Source organism: Loxodonta africana, chromosome 23, assembly GCF_030014295.1.
Source record: "Loxodonta africana isolate mLoxAfr1 chromosome 23, mLoxAfr1.hap2, whole genome shotgun sequence".
Taxonomy (NCBI): Eukaryota; Metazoa; Chordata; class Mammalia; order Proboscidea; family Elephantidae; genus Loxodonta; species Loxodonta africana.
Genome location: NC_087364.1, coordinates 51030121 through 51048336, shown reverse-complemented (window position 1 = coordinate 51048336; position 18216 = coordinate 51030121). Strand labels below are relative to the sequence as shown.

At 38.4% G+C, this 18216-nt stretch overlaps 1 protein-coding gene across 7 annotated transcripts in view; it reads right to left on the bottom strand.

The window, feature by feature from the left end:
* NLGN1 (neuroligin 1) overlaps positions 1-18216 on the bottom strand; it is an 829224-nt gene that overhangs the window by 770923 nt on the left and 40085 nt on the right. Inside the window, exon 3 of one of the 7 annotated variants that reach the window (XM_064275486.1) lies at positions 3573-3601. The exons of the other annotated variants lie outside the window; for them this stretch is intronic. Coding sequence (XP_064131556.1) covers positions 3573-3601 — 29 coding nt within the window. The remainder of the gene's footprint in view (positions 1-3572; positions 3602-18216) is intronic. 7 annotated transcript variants of the gene reach the window in all.

Sequence of the window (18216 nt, the reverse complement as noted above, 5' to 3'; positions counted from 1 at the left end):
AGTTCAACACTCATTCATGATAAAAACTCTCAGCAAAATAGGAATAGAAGGAAAACTCCTCAGCATAACAAACGGCATTTATACAAAGCCAACAGCCAACATCATCGTAAATGGAGAGAGCCTAAAAGCATTCCCAGTGAGATTGGGAACCAGAAAAGGATGCCCTTTATCACCACTCTTATTCGACATTGTGCTCGAATTCCTAGCCAGAGAAATTAGGCTAGATAAAGAAATAAGGGGCATCCAGATTGGCAAGGAAGAAGTAAAAGTATCTCTATTTGCAGATGACATGATCTTATACACAGAAAACCCTAAGGAATTCTCCAGGAAACTACTGAAACTAATAGAAGAGTTCAGCAGAGTATTGGGATACAAGATAAATATACCAAAATCAGTGGGATTCCTCTACACCAACAAAAAGAACATTGAAGAGGAAATCACCAAATCAATGCCATTTACAGTAGCCACCAAGAAGACAAAATACTTAGGAATAAATCTTACCAGAGATGTAAAAGTCTTATACAAAGAAAACTACAGTACACTTCTTCAAGAAAACACAACAGAATTACATAAGTGGAAGAACATACCTTGCTCGTGGATAGGAAGACTCAACATTGTGAAAATATCTATTCTACCAAAAGCGATCTATAAATTCAATGCAATTCCAATCCAGATCCCAAAGACATTCTTTAATGAGATGGAGAAACAAATCACCAACTTCATATGGGAGGGAAAGAGATCCCGGACAAATAAGGCATTACTGAAAAAGAAGAACAAAGTGGGAGCTCTTACTTTACCTGATTTTACAACCTATTATACTGCCACAGTAGTCAAAACAGCCTGGTACTGGTACAACAACAGATACATGGACCAGTGGAACAGAATTGAGAATCCAGACATAAATTCATCCACATATGAGCAGTTGATATTTGACAAAGGCCCCAAAACAGTTACATGGGGAAAAGACAGCCTTTTTAACAAATGGTGCTGGCATAACTGGATATCCATCTGCAAAAAAATGAAACAAGACCCATACCTCACTCCATGCACAAAAACTAATTCAAAATGGATCAAAGACCTAAATATAAAATCTAAAACAATAAAGATCACATAAGAAAAAATAGGGACAATGTTAGGAGCCCTAAGACATGGCATAAACGGTATACAAAACATTATAAAGAATGCAGAACAGAAACTAGATAATTGGGAGTTCCTAAAAATAAAACACCTATGCTCATCCAAAGACTTCACCAAAAGAGTAAAAAGACTACCTACAGACTGGGAAAAAGTTTTTAGCTATGACATTTCTGATCAGCGCTTGATCTCTAAAATCTACATGATACTGCAAAACCTCAACTACAAAAAAACAAATAACCCAATTAAAAAACGGGCAAAAGATATGAATAGACATTTCACTAAAGAAGACATTCAGATAGCTAACAGATATAGGAGGAAACGTTCACGATCATTAGCCATTAGAGAAATGCAGATCAAAACTACAATGAGATTTCATCTCACTCCAACAAAGCTGGCAATAATCCAAAAAACACAAAATAATAAATGTTGGAGAGGCTGTGGAGAGATTGGAACACTTATACACTGCTGGTGGGAATATCAAATGGTACAACCACTTTGGAAATCGATTTGGCGCTTCCTTAAAAAGTTTTAGTTAGAACTACCATATGATCCAGCAATCCTACTCCTTGGAATACATACTAGAGAAATAAGAGCCGTAACAGGAACAGATATATGCAGACCCATGTTTATTGCAGCACTGTTTACAACAGCAAAAGGATGGACACAACCAAGATGCCCATCAACAGATGAATGGATAAATAAATTATGGTATATTCACACAATGGAATACTATGCATCGACAAAGAACAGTGAGGAATCTGTGAAACATTTCATAACCTGGAAGGCATTATGCTGAGTGAAATTAGTCAGTTGCAAAAGGACAAATATTATATAAGACCACTATTATAAGAACTTAAGAAATAGTTTAAACTGAGAAAAAAAACATTCTTTTGTGGTTACGAGAGAAGGGAGGGAGGGAGGGTAGGAGGGGGTATTCACTAATTAGATAGTAGATAAGAACTACTTCAGGTGAAGGGAAAAGACAGCACACAATACAGGGGAGGTCAGCACAATTGGACTAAACCAAAAGCAAAGAAGTTTCCTGAATAAACTGAATGCTTCGAAGACCAGTGTAGCAGGGGTAGGGGTCTGGGGACCATGGTTTCAGGAGACATCTAACTCAATTGGCATAATAAAATCTATTAAGAAAACATTCTGCATTCCACTTTGAAGAGTGGCGTCTGGGGTCTTAAATGCTAGCAAGCAGCCATCAAAGATGCATCAATTGGTCTCAACCCACCTGGGTCAAAGGAGAATGAAGAACACCAAGGACACAAGGTGATTACGAGCCCAAGAGACAGAAAGGGCCACATGAACCAGCGACTACATCATCCTGAGACCAGAAGAACTAGATGATGCCTGGCTACAACCGATGACTGCCCTGACAGGGAACACAACAGAGAACCCCTGAGGGAGCAGGAGAACAGTGGGATGCAGACCACGGATTCTCATAAAAAGACCAGACTTAATGGTCTGACTGAGACCAGAAGGACCCTGGTAGTCATGGCCCCCAGACCTTCTGTTGGCCCAGGACAGGAACCATTCCCAAAGCCAACTCTTCAGACATGGATTGGACTGGACGATGGGTTGGAGAGGGATGCTGGTGAGGAATGAGCTTCTTGGATCAGGTGGACACTTGAGACTATGTTGGCATCTCCTACCTGAAGGGGAGATGAGAGGGTGGAGGGGGTTAGAAGCTGGCAAAATGAACGTGAAAAGAGAGAGTGGAGGGAGAGAGTGGGCTGTCTTATCAGGGGGAGAGTAACTGGGAGTGTGTAGCAAGGTGTATATGGGTTTTTGTGTGAGAGACTGACTTGATTTGTAAACTTGCACTTAAAGCACAATAAAAATTATAAAAAAATGAAAAAAAAAAAAAAAGGAAAGGGAAGCAAGCATAGAATTAGGGACCTCATATCACCAAGAAAGAGTGCCAGGAGCAGAGCGTGTCCTTTGGACCCAGGGTTCCTGCACAAGGAATCTCCTAGTCTGGGGGAAGATTGATGAGAAGGCCAAGAGAGAGAGAAAGGCTTCCCCTGGAGCTGACACCCTGATTTTGGACTTTTAACCTACTTTACTGTGAGGTAATAAACTTCTCTTTGTTAAAGCCATCCACTGTAGTATTTCTTTATAGCAGTACTAGATAACTAAGATATTAATTATCATGAAGATGGGTGATTAAAATTTTTGCTTTTCAAAGAATGAGTTAGAATATTGAATGATCAATAAAAGCCAATCATGGAAGGAGGAAAGGACGGAGGAGGAGGGGAAAAGAAAGAGAGGAGGAAGGGAGAAGAAAGCGGAAGGAAGAAAGGAAGAACAAGAAAGAAAGAAAGAAGAGGTAAAAGTTAATGAAAATGAGAGGAAAGGAAGCAGGCAGATTTAGTGAACATTGTAAAATATGCATGGTTCCCTGATGGCAAACCTCTTATATAAACCAGAATCAGGGCTTCCAATTGTGGGATCACTCAGCCCCATATTCTGGCATTAACCTTGACCTTTACACTTTTTTTTAGTCCAGTAGCTCAAAAGATTCAGTTAGGTCAATGCATTTGCTAGTACTCTTCTGACCACCTTAAAACTGGTCTAGTAACTACATTTCTGTACTTAAACACCTATCCCAGTCCCCTATGTCTAACCATGCCTTGAGAACATGCCCAGTCCCATTCCACATGAATATATGCCACCTTGGCCCATCAGCTTTAACAAGACTAGGGGGTTGAAAGGCCAACCAGCAGCAGAGACCTGGCTCAGTTCTATCAGCCTGCAACAAAACCTGGGAGGGTGGCTTGCCTGCCATATTACATGCTAGCAGACCCAAGCCATGGTGTTTTCAATTGTGTCATATGCATGCAAAAGCTGGATGATGAATACGGTAGACAGAAAAAGAATAGATGCCTTTGAGTTGTAGTGCTAGAAAACAATATTGAATACACCATGGACTGCCAAAAGAATGAACAAATCTGTCTTGGAAGAAGTACAGTCAGAATGCTCCTTAGAAGCGAGGATGGTGAGACTATTTCTCACGTACTTTGGAGATATTATCAGGAGGGATCAGTCCCTGCAGAAAGACATCACGCTTGGTGATGCAGAGGGTCAGCGAAAAAGGGGAAGACCCTCAATGGACTGACACAGTGGCTGCAACAATGGACTCAAGCATAACAATGATTGTGAGGATGGCGCAGGATAGTACAGTGTTTTCGTTCTGTTGTACACAGGGTCCCTTGGAGTGGGAACTGACTCAACCACACCTAACAACAACAGACCAAATCCATACATCTGCTATGCTTCTTAGCTCAAACTAGCCACCTGCCTGGTTCAACTTCCAGGATTGCAAGACTCCAAGTGACTGCCTGATTCCATTGGGTAGGTATCAGAGAGATTGTTGCTTGGCAGCATTTCCGTAGTATGTAGTCCTACTGAGCCAGAAAGAACATGTAGGCCAGAAAAATTGCTTATTGATTAGGTATTTTATTCTTAATGGTCTGTTTCATTCATGTTAAGAGTAGGAAAGCAAATATAGTGAAATAAAATTCTAACTGAGTGAAGAATCTAGTATGAAAGATTCAAGCTCAACAATACCACTACCCCCATCCCACTATGCTCCCCATCTTTCATCATTTCTGTTTAGCATGAAAAACTGGCTAGAAATAATACAAAGGCATGACAAGCACCCATTTTAAAATTTCAATTCTTTTTTGCTGTTTTTATGAGCACTTCCTCCTTATTTATTCAACAAAAATAAAATCCTGTAACTCATATTTCCATGAATTATTCATCTTTGGTAACAGTAAATATGCATATGCTGGAATTTAAAGGTATGATGGTATAAAACCTAGAGCTAAGTTGAACTTTTCCTTTGATTCTCTCTTATTTGAGTTTTTAATATTATGAATATGCTTTTCCAAGTTATGCAACATTTCCTTCACTGTATCACAAATATCCTCTTCTACTCTATATTTACATCATCTCAGTAAATAATTAATGCCTATAATAAGTACAAAAAAATTAGTACATAAAAATGAACTCTTCCTTCCAAAGATACTCTGGATAATTCTCACAATACTCTTATAGACAAAATTATCTCCTAGTCATGAGATTATAAAGTATATTATAAAAATAGATATTTTATAGTTATTCCATAAAGAGGACTTTCTTCAGGAAGGTTCTATCTCTGATAAAATAATTCATTACATGCAAGTGGCCTTAGATTTAAAAATCTCCCACATTTTCTCATCTAATTGCTCACAAACATTTGTGGGGTAGATATCATCTCCATTTTACAAATGAGGAATATAAATATCAGAAGGGTTACGAAAGAGAAATTACATACTTGGGGCTTACGGTAGGGGACTGCTAAAAACTAAAAACAAAATACTGATAAGATTATGGCCTTAAATTTTATTTTAAATTCTCCAAATATACTTCTTCTAATAATGCTTACAAAAATGCTTAGATGCATGCATTTATTATCCTTTTATTTTATAATGATTTTTGCATAGCCTTTGTCCATTGAAGGATAAATCAACATCTGTCTACTGATGTTGACTGAGACATCAAACTCATTTTACACCCACTTCATTTCACAGCTATAATTACAATTTCTCAGGCAGAACATCAAAACAGAGGCACAGCCAAGATCTCACCTTTATGGCTACATAAAGAAATACTGTACACTGACTGCTCTGACACGGATCACAATAGAGGGTCCCGGACAGAGCAGGATAAAAATGTAGAACAAAATTCAAACACCCAAGAAGACCAGACTTACTGGTCTGATAGACCTTGGAGGAACCTTTGAGAGTATGGCCTCTGGACACTCTGCTAACTCAGAACCGAAGCCACTCCTGGAGCTCACTTTTCAGCCAAAGACTAGACAGGCCTATAAAACAAACAGTAACACACATGAGGAACGCGCATCTTAGTTCAATCAAATATACCCGACCAAATGGGCAACTCCTGCCCAAAAGCAAGACAGGAAGGCAGGAAGGGACAGGAAAACTAGATAAACGAATGGACACAGGGATCCTGTGGTGGGAAGAGGGAGAGTGCTGACAAAATGCAGGGGTTGTAACCAATGTCACAAAACAACTTGTGTATAAATTTTTGAATGAGAAATTAATTTTCACTGTAAACATTCACCTAAAACACAATAAATTAAAAAAAATGAAGCAGAATTCTCAAAACTGTTTAAAAAATAAACAGATAAATACTATATTCTAACAAATATATTCCCCCAACTATTCACTGGTAAAAATAAATAAACTGTACTGACAAAAATAAAGTAGCATAAAACCAGAGTTTTTTCCTAGATGAAACAAAAATCATATCCCAAATTTTAGATCACTGGGTGAGGCAGGGAAAGCAAACATCTCTGTTAATTTGTACCAACATGCCTAATAACATACATCTTCAACTGCAGTGAGTGGCTTACTATCAAACTTCAACTACCCTTCACTTCCAAACATTGAAAGATAAAGGACGAAGCAGTATTTCTAGTGATTTTGGTATGGATCCAGAGGGCCAAATGTAAAGTACAGATGCAGAAAAGCAAAAGTGTCCATAGAAGTTGACATCCAGTGGGCACATTATGGTGACTTAGGCACAAAGGCAGCCATTGTGATGGTTCTGCATAACAATATGCCTGGTCAATGTAACTTTGTCTTCATCTTCTCACCCACAACTGAATTCTAAGTTTTAAGGCATCATGGAAGCTTGCGTGACCTCAACCTCTGGAGAACAAATATCTGTGCAACTATAGACATACTGCATGATATCACAGTAGCTCAGTATCCTAAATATCACATAATGCCTATGAAAGCATTCTGTAAGCAATGCGTCATCATCCAAATCAAATCTGATTAAAGTGAAGGTCTTAAATATACTGTTACTTGCTTAGATTCTTAATCTCCTACTTTTACCATTACATGGGAACTAAAAAAAAAAAACCAAAACCAAACCCTTTGCCATTGAGTCAATTCCGACTCATAGTGACCGTATAGGGCAGAGTGGAACTACCCCATAGAGTTTCCAAGGAGCACCTGGTGGATTTGAACTGCTGACCTTTTGGTTAGCAGCCATAGCCCTTAACCACTACACCACCAGGGAAAACAAAAGCATATCAAAACTTATATGTGAAGGAATAGTAGTAAAAATAATTTTGAGGCCATTTAAAATGTGGGCTATTTAATTTGAATTTTATTCAGAGACAAATTACAGACAATTTTGACCAATAAATCACAAGACAACCTGAATTACCTTATTAACTATTGGACTACGCTAAGAAGACAACAAGTTTTCCCAGAATTTATCTTATTTCTATTTGTACTTTGAATCTAAATGTTAACAACTGAGAATTTATTTTTCATAGAAGTTCAAGCACAGCACTGTCAGAAGATGGCCAAATTATCTTCTGCTGACCTCTTTTCACCACAAAAGTTTTCAGTCCTAAATTTTGATTTTAAATTTCTAATTTTGTTTATTACTATAATCTTTTCCATTATATTAATAATGGCCCCAGTGATGAATGAATTCAAGAGGTGTAGAGCGTAGTGGTTAAGTGCTACAGCTGCTGACCAAAGGGTCGGCAGTTCAAATCCGCCAGGCGCTCCTTGGAAACTCTACGGAGCAATTCTACTCTATCCTATAGGGTCACTATGAGTTGCAATCAACTCGACGGCACTGGGTTGGGTATGGGAATCATTGTGTTATCTAGAAGACAACTATCCTATCCATCCTTAAAGTTGTAACAAGTTAATGTCAAATCCTCACAGAATTATTTTGTAAGTAGTCCAAAGAGGGAACCATACTTGTTACAATACTTGTTTTCTGAAATTCCAGACCATGAATTCAATTCTCTTAGCTTAGAAATGTATAACATAGGAAAAAAAGGCCCAGTCGTGAATAGTAAAAATATTGCGTTCTAAGGGTAGAACGATGAGGGGTGTTCTGGTTAAGGGACGGAAAAGGAAGAGAATGAGGGAAAGGGAGAGGAGGGGAAGAAAGGGGAAAGAAGGTTGCCAACAACGTGTGAACTTGAGAAAGATACCTAACTTCTGAATCTCAGTTTCTGAATCTGTACAATAGCTATAATTCTTTGCTTTAAAGATTTTCCCACTCCAACACTGAGCCTTGCTTTCTCTGTGGCTTGAGGTGGAATAGATTCACTTTCCCTAGTTATTATACAGTGGAAAAAGTGGTTAGTAGAAAGCTTTTATTTTTTCTCTTTCTTTTTGGCACTGGTAGAAGTTCCAAAATAAATAACCAAATGTGAAGTTCTGTGCAAAAATGCATGGGTGGAAAGAGGAATCACAGATATAGTTTAGGTTTGCAATTTTCCTTATACTAATTAATTATACTCCACTAAACCCTGGAATGGGCTCGATGGCACACAACAACTACAACAAAACAACAAATTTATAAATGCAATGGCCAAATTGTTTTCTTAATTTTTAAATAGAAATACAGAAGCTAGGGTAGGCAATTTACCAAATGCAAAATTAATTTCTGAATTTGGAAATAAAAATCCTCAACCCTTAATGTCTTTGGATGACCCAAAAATAAACTATAGTTCTCTGCTTTACAACTGCACATTGAGAGCCTGGCTAATGTTCTTGATCACTATCTTCTTCCATACTCATTTATTAACAGACTCAATAATAAAAGAATTCAGTAGAAATTTGAGTCTAATTTTACCGAATGTAAAACTCACTCCTTTCAAAAATGCTTTATCCAATTAATTGAAGTCCCCATAGGCATATTCTCTAACCACTTTGAGGAAGAAGAAATAATATTTCAAATTATTCATTGCCATAAAATGTCTTCTAATTAATAGCAGTAGTGAGAATATTAAGATAATAGAGTAAAAATGATTTCTGAATGTAGAAAGCATGCAAACAAAGAAAGAGAATTCAATTTTTAGTTGGTTCCTCAAATGGCCTGTTGAGTATTTACTTCCACAAAAGGTGTTCTGAGGTAATGATCTTCAGAAAGTGTTATTTGTGCATTCCTCTTCTTAGACATACAGTTAAGACACTATAGATTTTTTGTGATTATTTTCTCTTCTAAGAAACAATGAATGAACCCAACCTTACAATTCAAAATAAAATAGAGAAATAAGAATTTTCAAAAGTAGAGGAAGGTCTCTACTTCTGTTGCCATGGTTCCTATCTCATAGTTGACTGTGAATTAATACAGCAAACAGAAGGTATCACGCCCTCGCCTGTACAGGTACTACAGCACAAGAGATAATAGCTATCTCCAAACTTAAGTTACTTAACACCTCTGAGCCATGTGGATAGGATAAAATAAAATAGGGGTCATAATGCCGATCTCACAGGGGACTCATGGGAGTGGATGATGTGTCTATAACAAACAAAAGGCAGGTGGAGAAAACATAAATACCTGTGAGTATTTTTGTTATTATTTATATTACTAACATAATTATTAATGTTTTTAGAGGAAATGTTCATAGATTCTATAAAAAATAAGGCACAACTTTACCATTAATACATTTATTTTTTAAAGTATGCTTTATTTTAGAAGGGATTCAAATTTAAATTAATCCAGGCACCAACATGGTGCTATAGACAGAAGCACCACGCCATCTGTCCACAGCAAAGACTTGAAAAACTAAGTAAAATAGAGACAAATGTCAATCCTGGAAGCCTAAGCATCAAATGAACAGATAAAGAACTCAACCAAGCACTGAATGGAATAAGAAACTGATAGAGAGCAGAGAGCGAAGAGAGATGTGGAGTGGAGGTCCCCTACCAGCTAACTTGGCATGGATTCTCCATCTTGGACTCCTCAGCCACTGAGACTGGTGGACAGAGAGCATGGGAAGGCAGCTTCATGGAGCTCCCAGCAGGAGACAGAGCACCTGGTAACCAGCGATACATGCTTTCCCACCCCCCACCCTCCTTCCCTTTGCCCAGCCTCTGCTGCTTACTGGAGGCCCACAGTTGCTTGGCCAGAGAGGTGCTGACGCCATTTGGATTCACTCTGCCTTCACAGGCCTGCTCCTTCAGTGCCATTTCTTTGTTGCTGCTGTTGCTTTTTTTTTTTTTTTTTTTGGCTTCTTTTGGTTTTCTCTCTCTCTCACCTCCTTCCCTTCCTTTCTCCAGAACACCTGGCTCCATTTGTCCATCCTTAACAGGATGTGAAGCACCACTCTGATGGGAAACCACTTCCCTGGTCTGCACCACCACACCTGCGGGATTCTTGAGGGCATTTTTTTTCCTTTTTCTTCATTTCTTGGTTTCTCGTCTCTCTCTACTTCCCTTCTTTTCCTTCTTCTGAATACCTGTTGCTGTATGCCATCTCTGCTCCTTCTAGACTGGCAGTACAGCACCTACTAGCTTGGGAGCCACTTTCCTTGTCCACACCACCAAGCCAGTGGGCTCCCTTGGGGATTTTTTTTTTTTTTCTTTTCTCCATTTCTTCTCTCTCTCTACCATTCTTCCCTTTTTTTCTCCTGAACATCTGGGGTCATGTGCCATCTCTGCTTTTTCTAGATGGGCTGTACAGTGTTGCTCCACTTGGGAGCCACTTCCATGGTCCATGCCACCATATCCGTGGGCTCCCTTGGGGCATTTTTTTTTTTAATTTTTATTGTGCTTTAAGTGAAAGTTTACAAATCAAGTCAGTCTGTCACATATAAACTTATATACACCTTACTACATACTCCCATTTACTCTCCCTCTAATGAGTCAGCCCTCTCCCTCCTTCCAGTCTCTCCTTTCGTGACCATTTTGCTAGTTTCTAACCTTCTCTACCCTCCCATCTCCCCTCCAGGCAGGAGATGCCAACACAGTCTCAAGTGTCCACCTGATACAAGTAGCTCACTCTTCATCAGCATCTCTCTCCAACCCATTGTCCAGTCCCTTCCATGTCTGATGAGTTGTCTTCAGGAATGGTTCCTGTCCTGGGCCAACAGAAGGTTTGGGGACCATGACCGCTGGGATTCTTCAGACCATTAAGTCTGGTCTCTTTATGAGAATTTGGGGTTTGCATCCCACTGTTCTCCTGCTCCCTCAGGGGTTCTCTGTTGTGCTCCCTGTCAGGGCAGTCATCCATTGTGGCCGGGCACCATCTAGTTCTTCTGGTCTCAGGATGATGTAAGTCTCTAGTTCATGTGGCCCTTTCTGTCTCTTGGGCTCATAGTTATCGTGTGACCTTGGTGGTCTTCATTCTCCTTTGATCCAGGTGGGTTGAGACCAATTGACGCATCTTAGATGGCCACTTGTTAGCATTTAAGACCCCCAGACGCCACAGTTCAAAGTGGGATGCAGAATGTTTTCTTAATAGAATTTATTTTGCCAATTGACTTAGATTGAGGCATTTTTTAAAAAAATTCTCTCTTCTTTTCTTGATTTCTTGTCTCCCTCTACCTCCCTTCCTTACCCTTCTCCTGAACACCCGGCTCCATGTGCCAATATCCAAACCTTCTTGACAGACTGTGCAGCATTGCTAAGCTGGGGACCCGCTTCCAGTAGGCTCCCTTCAGGGATTTTTTTTTTCTTTTTTTTCCTCAGTTTTTTTGTCTTTCTCTACCTCCCTTCCTTTCCTTCCTCCCAACCACCTGACAACTTTCCCCGCCCCCCTCTTGGTTTCCTGTCTGTCTCAACATTCATTACTCCTGGCCACCTAGCCACATGTGCCTTTTTTCTCTCCTTTTTTTTTTTAATGTAGCTTCTTAACTCTCTTTCTTCCTTCCTTTTTACCACCTACCTAGTTTTGTGTGCCATATCTGTCCCTTCTTGATGGGCTGTGCCTCACTGGCCAGAAAGCCACCACAACAGTTCTGCATGACTCCAACAGCAGGTTCCCTCAGAACTTTTTTTTTTTTTTTTTGGTTCCTGTTTCTCTCTTCTCTTTCTCTTCTTTCCCACACCCACTTAGGTCCATACATGACAACCTCACCCCTCCCTCCTGCCTATCTGTACCATATGATGAACTTCTCTCCCCCAAGCAGCACAGGCATGATTTACCTGAACCTGCCCTGCACTGATCCTCACCCCTGCCCTGCTGGCCCCAGTACATGCCACAAACAACCCATCCCAGCCCCTCCCCTTCTACTGGACATGCCCTGCTGCACCACAGCTGAGTAACTGGCCCTACCTTTTGGAGAAGGTGAGAAGTATTGTGCCCACAGGCGAGCAAACAACAAAGAGCACACAGCTATCCTGGTCAGACATAACCAAAAAAAAAAATCAGGATGAAACAAACAAAGCTACAATCAATAAACGAAGAAAATGGCTACTAAATGTCTGGAAGACAGCAGACAATATCAACATAGATAAAGAAACAGGACAGGGTGATTCCAATGGGTGTCTAAAATAAAACACCAGATGACATTCCAATAGAAGAAAAGGCACTGGAACTACCTGATATGGAATTCAAATCTCTAATAGAGCTATTCAAGAGTTGAAGGAAAAAGCAGAAAAAAATGAGAAAAAATAGACAAATTTATGGAAAAGGCAGAGAAAATCACGGAAAAGACAGGCAAAACAATGAAATAATTCAGGGAACTAATACATGAACAAAAGGCCAAAATACGTTCACAAAGAGATCATACCAAAACAGCAATGAGAAATCTAAAAGATAAACAACAAGATTTCAGAAATGGACAGTGTCATAGAAGGTCTGAGGAGGAGGTTTGAAACAATGACAGACAGGATCAGTGAAATTAAAGACAAATACCTGGATACCACTTTGTTTGAGGAAAAATCAGATAAAAGAACAAAGATAAATTAAGAAACCCTGAGAATGATGTGGTATATAATCAAAAGTAAAAATTTGCAAGTGATTGGAATTCCAGAACAGGGAGAGAAAATGTAAAACACAGAAAGAATCATGGAAGAGCTGTTGACAAAAACTTCCCTAATATCATGAAAGATGAAAAGCTGACCATTCAAGAAGCTCGATGAACCCCATTTAGGATAAACCCTCCCCCCAAAAATCACCAAGGCATGTCATAATCATACTAGCTAAAACCAAAGACAAAGAAAGAATCCTGAGAGCAGCTCAAGAAAAATGAAAAGTCACTTATGGAGGGGAAACAAGACTAAGCTCTGATTATTTGGCAGAAACCATTCAGGCAAGAAGGCAATAGAATGACATATACAAAACCTTGAAAGAAAAAAACTGTCAGCCAAGAAAAATATATCCTGTGAAACTTTCATTCAAATATGATGATGAAATTAGGACATTTCCAGATAAACAGAAATTAAGGGAATATGTAAAAACCAACCCAAATTTACAAGAATTATTAAAAGGAGTCCTTCGGTTAGAGAACAGGCAACATCAGATGACAGCCTGAATCTAGGACACAAGACTGCACCAGCCAGATACCAACCTAGGTAATGAATTCTCAAGGGTTAATAAAAGCTAAAAGATTGACAACGGGGAACCAAAGAGGTTAATCTGTAAATGACAACAATGTCAGAACAGTAAAAGAGGGAATAGTAGGCGTAGAACTTCTAATGGAGAGGAAGGCAAGGCAATACCAGTAAATAAAAGCCTGGTTCAAACTTAGAAAAATAAGGGTAAATTTCAAGGTAACCACAAAGAAAGCGAAAAAACCTACTTATCAAAATAACGAAGAAAATATAAAGTCTCAGAAAACACAAAATCTACAAAAACAAAAGAAATGAAAAATAAAAATCCACAAGCAAAAGGAATTCAGCACAGGAGAGGAACAGGAACTAAGAAAATGTCAGCACCACACACACACGCACACACACAAAAGCACTACAAAATGACAGCAATAAACTCATAAAAAAAAAAAAAACCTCATAAAAAATAATTACACTGAATGTAAATGGCCTAAATGCACCCATAGAAAGAGAGTGACAAAATTATAAAAAAAAAAAAAAAAAAAACAGGATCCATCAATATGCTGTCTACAAGAGGCACACTTTAGAAACAAAGACATAAAATTCATTAAAAATCAAAGGATGGAAAAAAATATATCAAGCAAATAACTACCAAAAAAGAGGAGGAGTGGCAATACTTAATCTCAGATAAAATAGACTTTAAACAAAATCCACCATAAAAGACAAAGAAGGGCATTATATAATGATTATAGGGATGATTCATCACTAAAACATAATCATAATAAATATCTATGCACCAAATGAGAAGGCTCCAAAATACATAAAACAAACTCTAACAGCACTGAAAAGAGAAACTGACAGCTCCACAATGATAGTAGAAGACTTCAACACACCACTCTCGGTAAAGGACAGAACATCTAGAAAGGAACTCAACAAAGATACAGAAGAACTAAAGGCTACAATCAGCCAACTTGACCTCAGAGACATAATATAGAACACTCCAACCCATAGCTGCAAAGTATACCTTCTTTTCCAACAACCATAGAACGTTCTTCAGAACAGACCTCATCTTAGGTCACAAAGCAACCCTCAACAAAATCCAAAACACTGAGATAATACAAAGTATCTTTTCTGATCACAATGGAATCAAAGCAGAAATTAACACCAGGAAGAGCAAGGAAAAAAATCAATTACATGGAACCTGAATAACACCCTGCTAGAAAACCACTGGGTAACAGAAAAAATCAAAGATGGGATCAAAAAATTCCTAGAATCAAATGAGAATGAAAACACATCAAACCAAAACCTTTGGGGTAGAGCAAGGCAGTGCTCAGAAGTCAATTTATAGCAATAGATGCACACATCGAAAAAGAAGAAAGGGACAAAATCAAAACATTAGCTACACAAATTGAACAAATAGAAAGAGAAGAGCAAAAGAAGCCCACAGCCATCAGGAGAAAGGGTATAATAAAGATCAGAGCACAAATAAATGAAATAGGGAATAGAAAAACAATAGAAAGAATCAATAAAACCAAAAGTTGGTTCTTCGAAAGGGCCAACAAAATCGACAAACCAATGGCTAAACTGACAAAAGAAAAACAGGAGAGAATGTAAAAAACCCAAATAAGAAATGAAATGGGGGATATTACTACAGATTCAACTGAAATAAAAAGAATTATAACAGAGTATAATGAAGAACTACAAAAAATTTGAAAATCTAGTGGAAATGGACAAACTTCTAGAAACACACTATCTACCCAAACTAATACAAAATGATGTTGAAAATCTGAAGAGACCCATAACTAGAGAAGAGATTAAAGAGGTAACCCCCCCCCAAAAAAAAAGCTCCCCACAAAAAAAAGCCCTGGCCCAGGTGGCTTCACTAGAGAATTCTACCAAACATTCAGAAAAGAGCTTACACCAGTACTACTCAAATTCTTTCAGAACATAGAAAAGGAAGTGATACTTCCAAATTCATTCTATGAAGCCAGCATAACCCTAATACCAAAACCAGGAAAAGACACCAAAAAAAAAAATACAGATCAACATCTCTCATGAATACAGACGCAAAAACTCTCAACAAAATTCTAGACAATAGAATTCAGCATCATATTAAAAAAAGTAATACATCATGACCAAATGGGATTCATACTAGGTATGCAAGGATGGTTCAACATTAGAAAATCAATCAACGTAATCCACAACATAAATTAAAAAAAAAAAGAATCACATGATCATCTCAATTGATGCAGGAAAGGCATTTGACAAAATCCATTACCCATTCCTGATAAAAACTCTCAATAAAATAGGTTTAAGAAGGGAAATTCCTCAACATAATAAAGGACATCTATAGAAAACCAACAGCCAACATCATTCTTAATGAAGAGAGGTTAAATACATTCCCCTTGAGAGCAGGAACAAAACAAGCGTGTCGTTTACCACCACTCCTATTTAACATTGTGCTGGAAGTCCTAGCTAGAGCAATAAGGCAATAAAAAGAAATAAAGGGCATCCAAATTAGTAATGAAGAAATAAAACTGTCCCTATATGCGGATGATATGATACTATACATAGAAAACCAAAAAGCCTCCACAAGAAAACTACTGGAACTAATAGAAAGATTCAGCAGAGTAGCAGGAAACAGGGTAAACATATAAAATCAGCTGGATTCCTATACACTAATAATGAGAATGATGAAAAGGAGATCAGGAAAACAATGCCATTTATAATAGCACTAAAAAAAAATTAAATATTTAGGAATAAATCTAACTAGGAATGTAAAAGACTATACAAAGAAAACTACAAAACACTGCTGCAAGAAAGCAAAAGACAACTACATAAATGGAAAAACATACCATGCTCATTGATAGGTAGACTCAACACTGTGAAAATGTCAATTCTACCCAAAGCAATTCACAAATACAATGCAATCTCTATCCAAATACCAAGGGTATTCTTTAAAGAGGTGGAAAAACTAATCATTAACTTTATGTGGAAAAGGAAGAGGCCCCAGATAAGTAAAGCACAATTGAAGAATAAAGTAGGAGGACTTACACTACCTGACCTCAGAACCTGCTACACAGCTCAGGTAGTCACAACAGCCTGGTACTGGTACAACGACAGATACATTGACCAATGCAACAGAATCGAGAACCCAGATGTAAATCCATCCACCTACAGACACCTGACCTTGGACAAGAGTCCACCAAATGGGGAAAAGACAGTCTTTTGAACAAACAGTGCTGGCAAAACTAGATGTCCATCTGCAAAAAAATGAAGCTGGACCCATACATCACACCATATACAAAAACAAATTCAAAATGGATCAAAGACCTAAATGTAAAACCAAAAACTATAAAGATCATACCCAAAACCCCAACCCAGTGCCCTCGATAAAGATCATAGAAGAAGAAACAGGATCAATACTAGAGGCCCTAATACACAGCATTAACTGGATACAAACCATAGCAACTCACACACTCCAGAAGATAAGCTAGATAACTGGGGTCTTTTAAAAATGAAACACTTATGCTCATCAAAAGACTTTACCAAAAGAGTAAAAAGAGAACCTACAGACGGTGAAAAAATTTTTGGTTATGACTAATCTGACAAAGGTCTAATCTTTAAAATCTACAGGAAAATCCAACACCTCTACGATAAAAAGACAAATAACCCAATTAATAAATGGGCAAAGGAAATGAGCAGACACTTCACCAAAGCAGACATTCACGCAGCTAACAGACACATGATGAAATGCTTGCTATCACTAGCCATTAGGGAAATGCAAATCAAAACCACAGTGAGATACCATCTCACCCCAGCATGACTGGTAGGAAATCAAAAAAACAGAAAATAACAAATGTTGTAGAGGGCTTTGAGGAGACTGGAATGCTTATGGACTGCTGCTGGGAATGTGACATGGTACAATCATTTTGGAAAATGATATGGTACCTCCTCAGAAAGCTAGAAATAGAAATTATATGATCCAGCAATCCCACTCCTAGGAACACAGTGTAGAGAAATAAGAGCCATCACATGAAAAAACATATGCACACCTAAGTTCACTGCAGCATTGTTCACAATAACAAAAAGATATAAACAATCTGGATGCCCATCAACAGATGAATGGATAAACAAACTATGGTACATACACACAATGGAGTACTACGTAACTATAAAGAACAATGACGAATCTGCAAAGCATCTCACAACGTGAATAAATCTGGAGGGCATTATGCTGAGTGAAATAAGTCAATCACAAAAGAACAAATATTGTGTTCTGTCGAAACTCATGAAAAGGCTTGCACACAAAAAGAAATAATCTTTGACGGTTACGAGGGAGGAGAGGTGGGGATAGAAAAACACTAAGCAGACAATAGGATAAGTGGTAACTCTGATGAAGTGTAAGACAGTACACAATACTGGGGAAGCCAGCACAACTTGTCCAAGGCAAGGTCATGGAAGTTCCTTAGACACATCCAAATTCCCTTAGGGACAGAATTATTGGGCTGAGGGCTGTGAGGAACCATGGTTTCAGGGAACATCTAGCTCAATTGGCGTAACATAGTTTGTGAAGAAAATATTCTACATTCTACTTTGATGGGTAGTGTCTAGGGTCTTCAAAGCTTGTGAGCGGCCATGTAAATATTCCACTGGTCTCACTCATTTGAGAGCAAGGGGGAATGAAGAAAACGAAAGACACAAGGGAAAGATTAGTCTAAAGGACCAACGGATCACAACCACC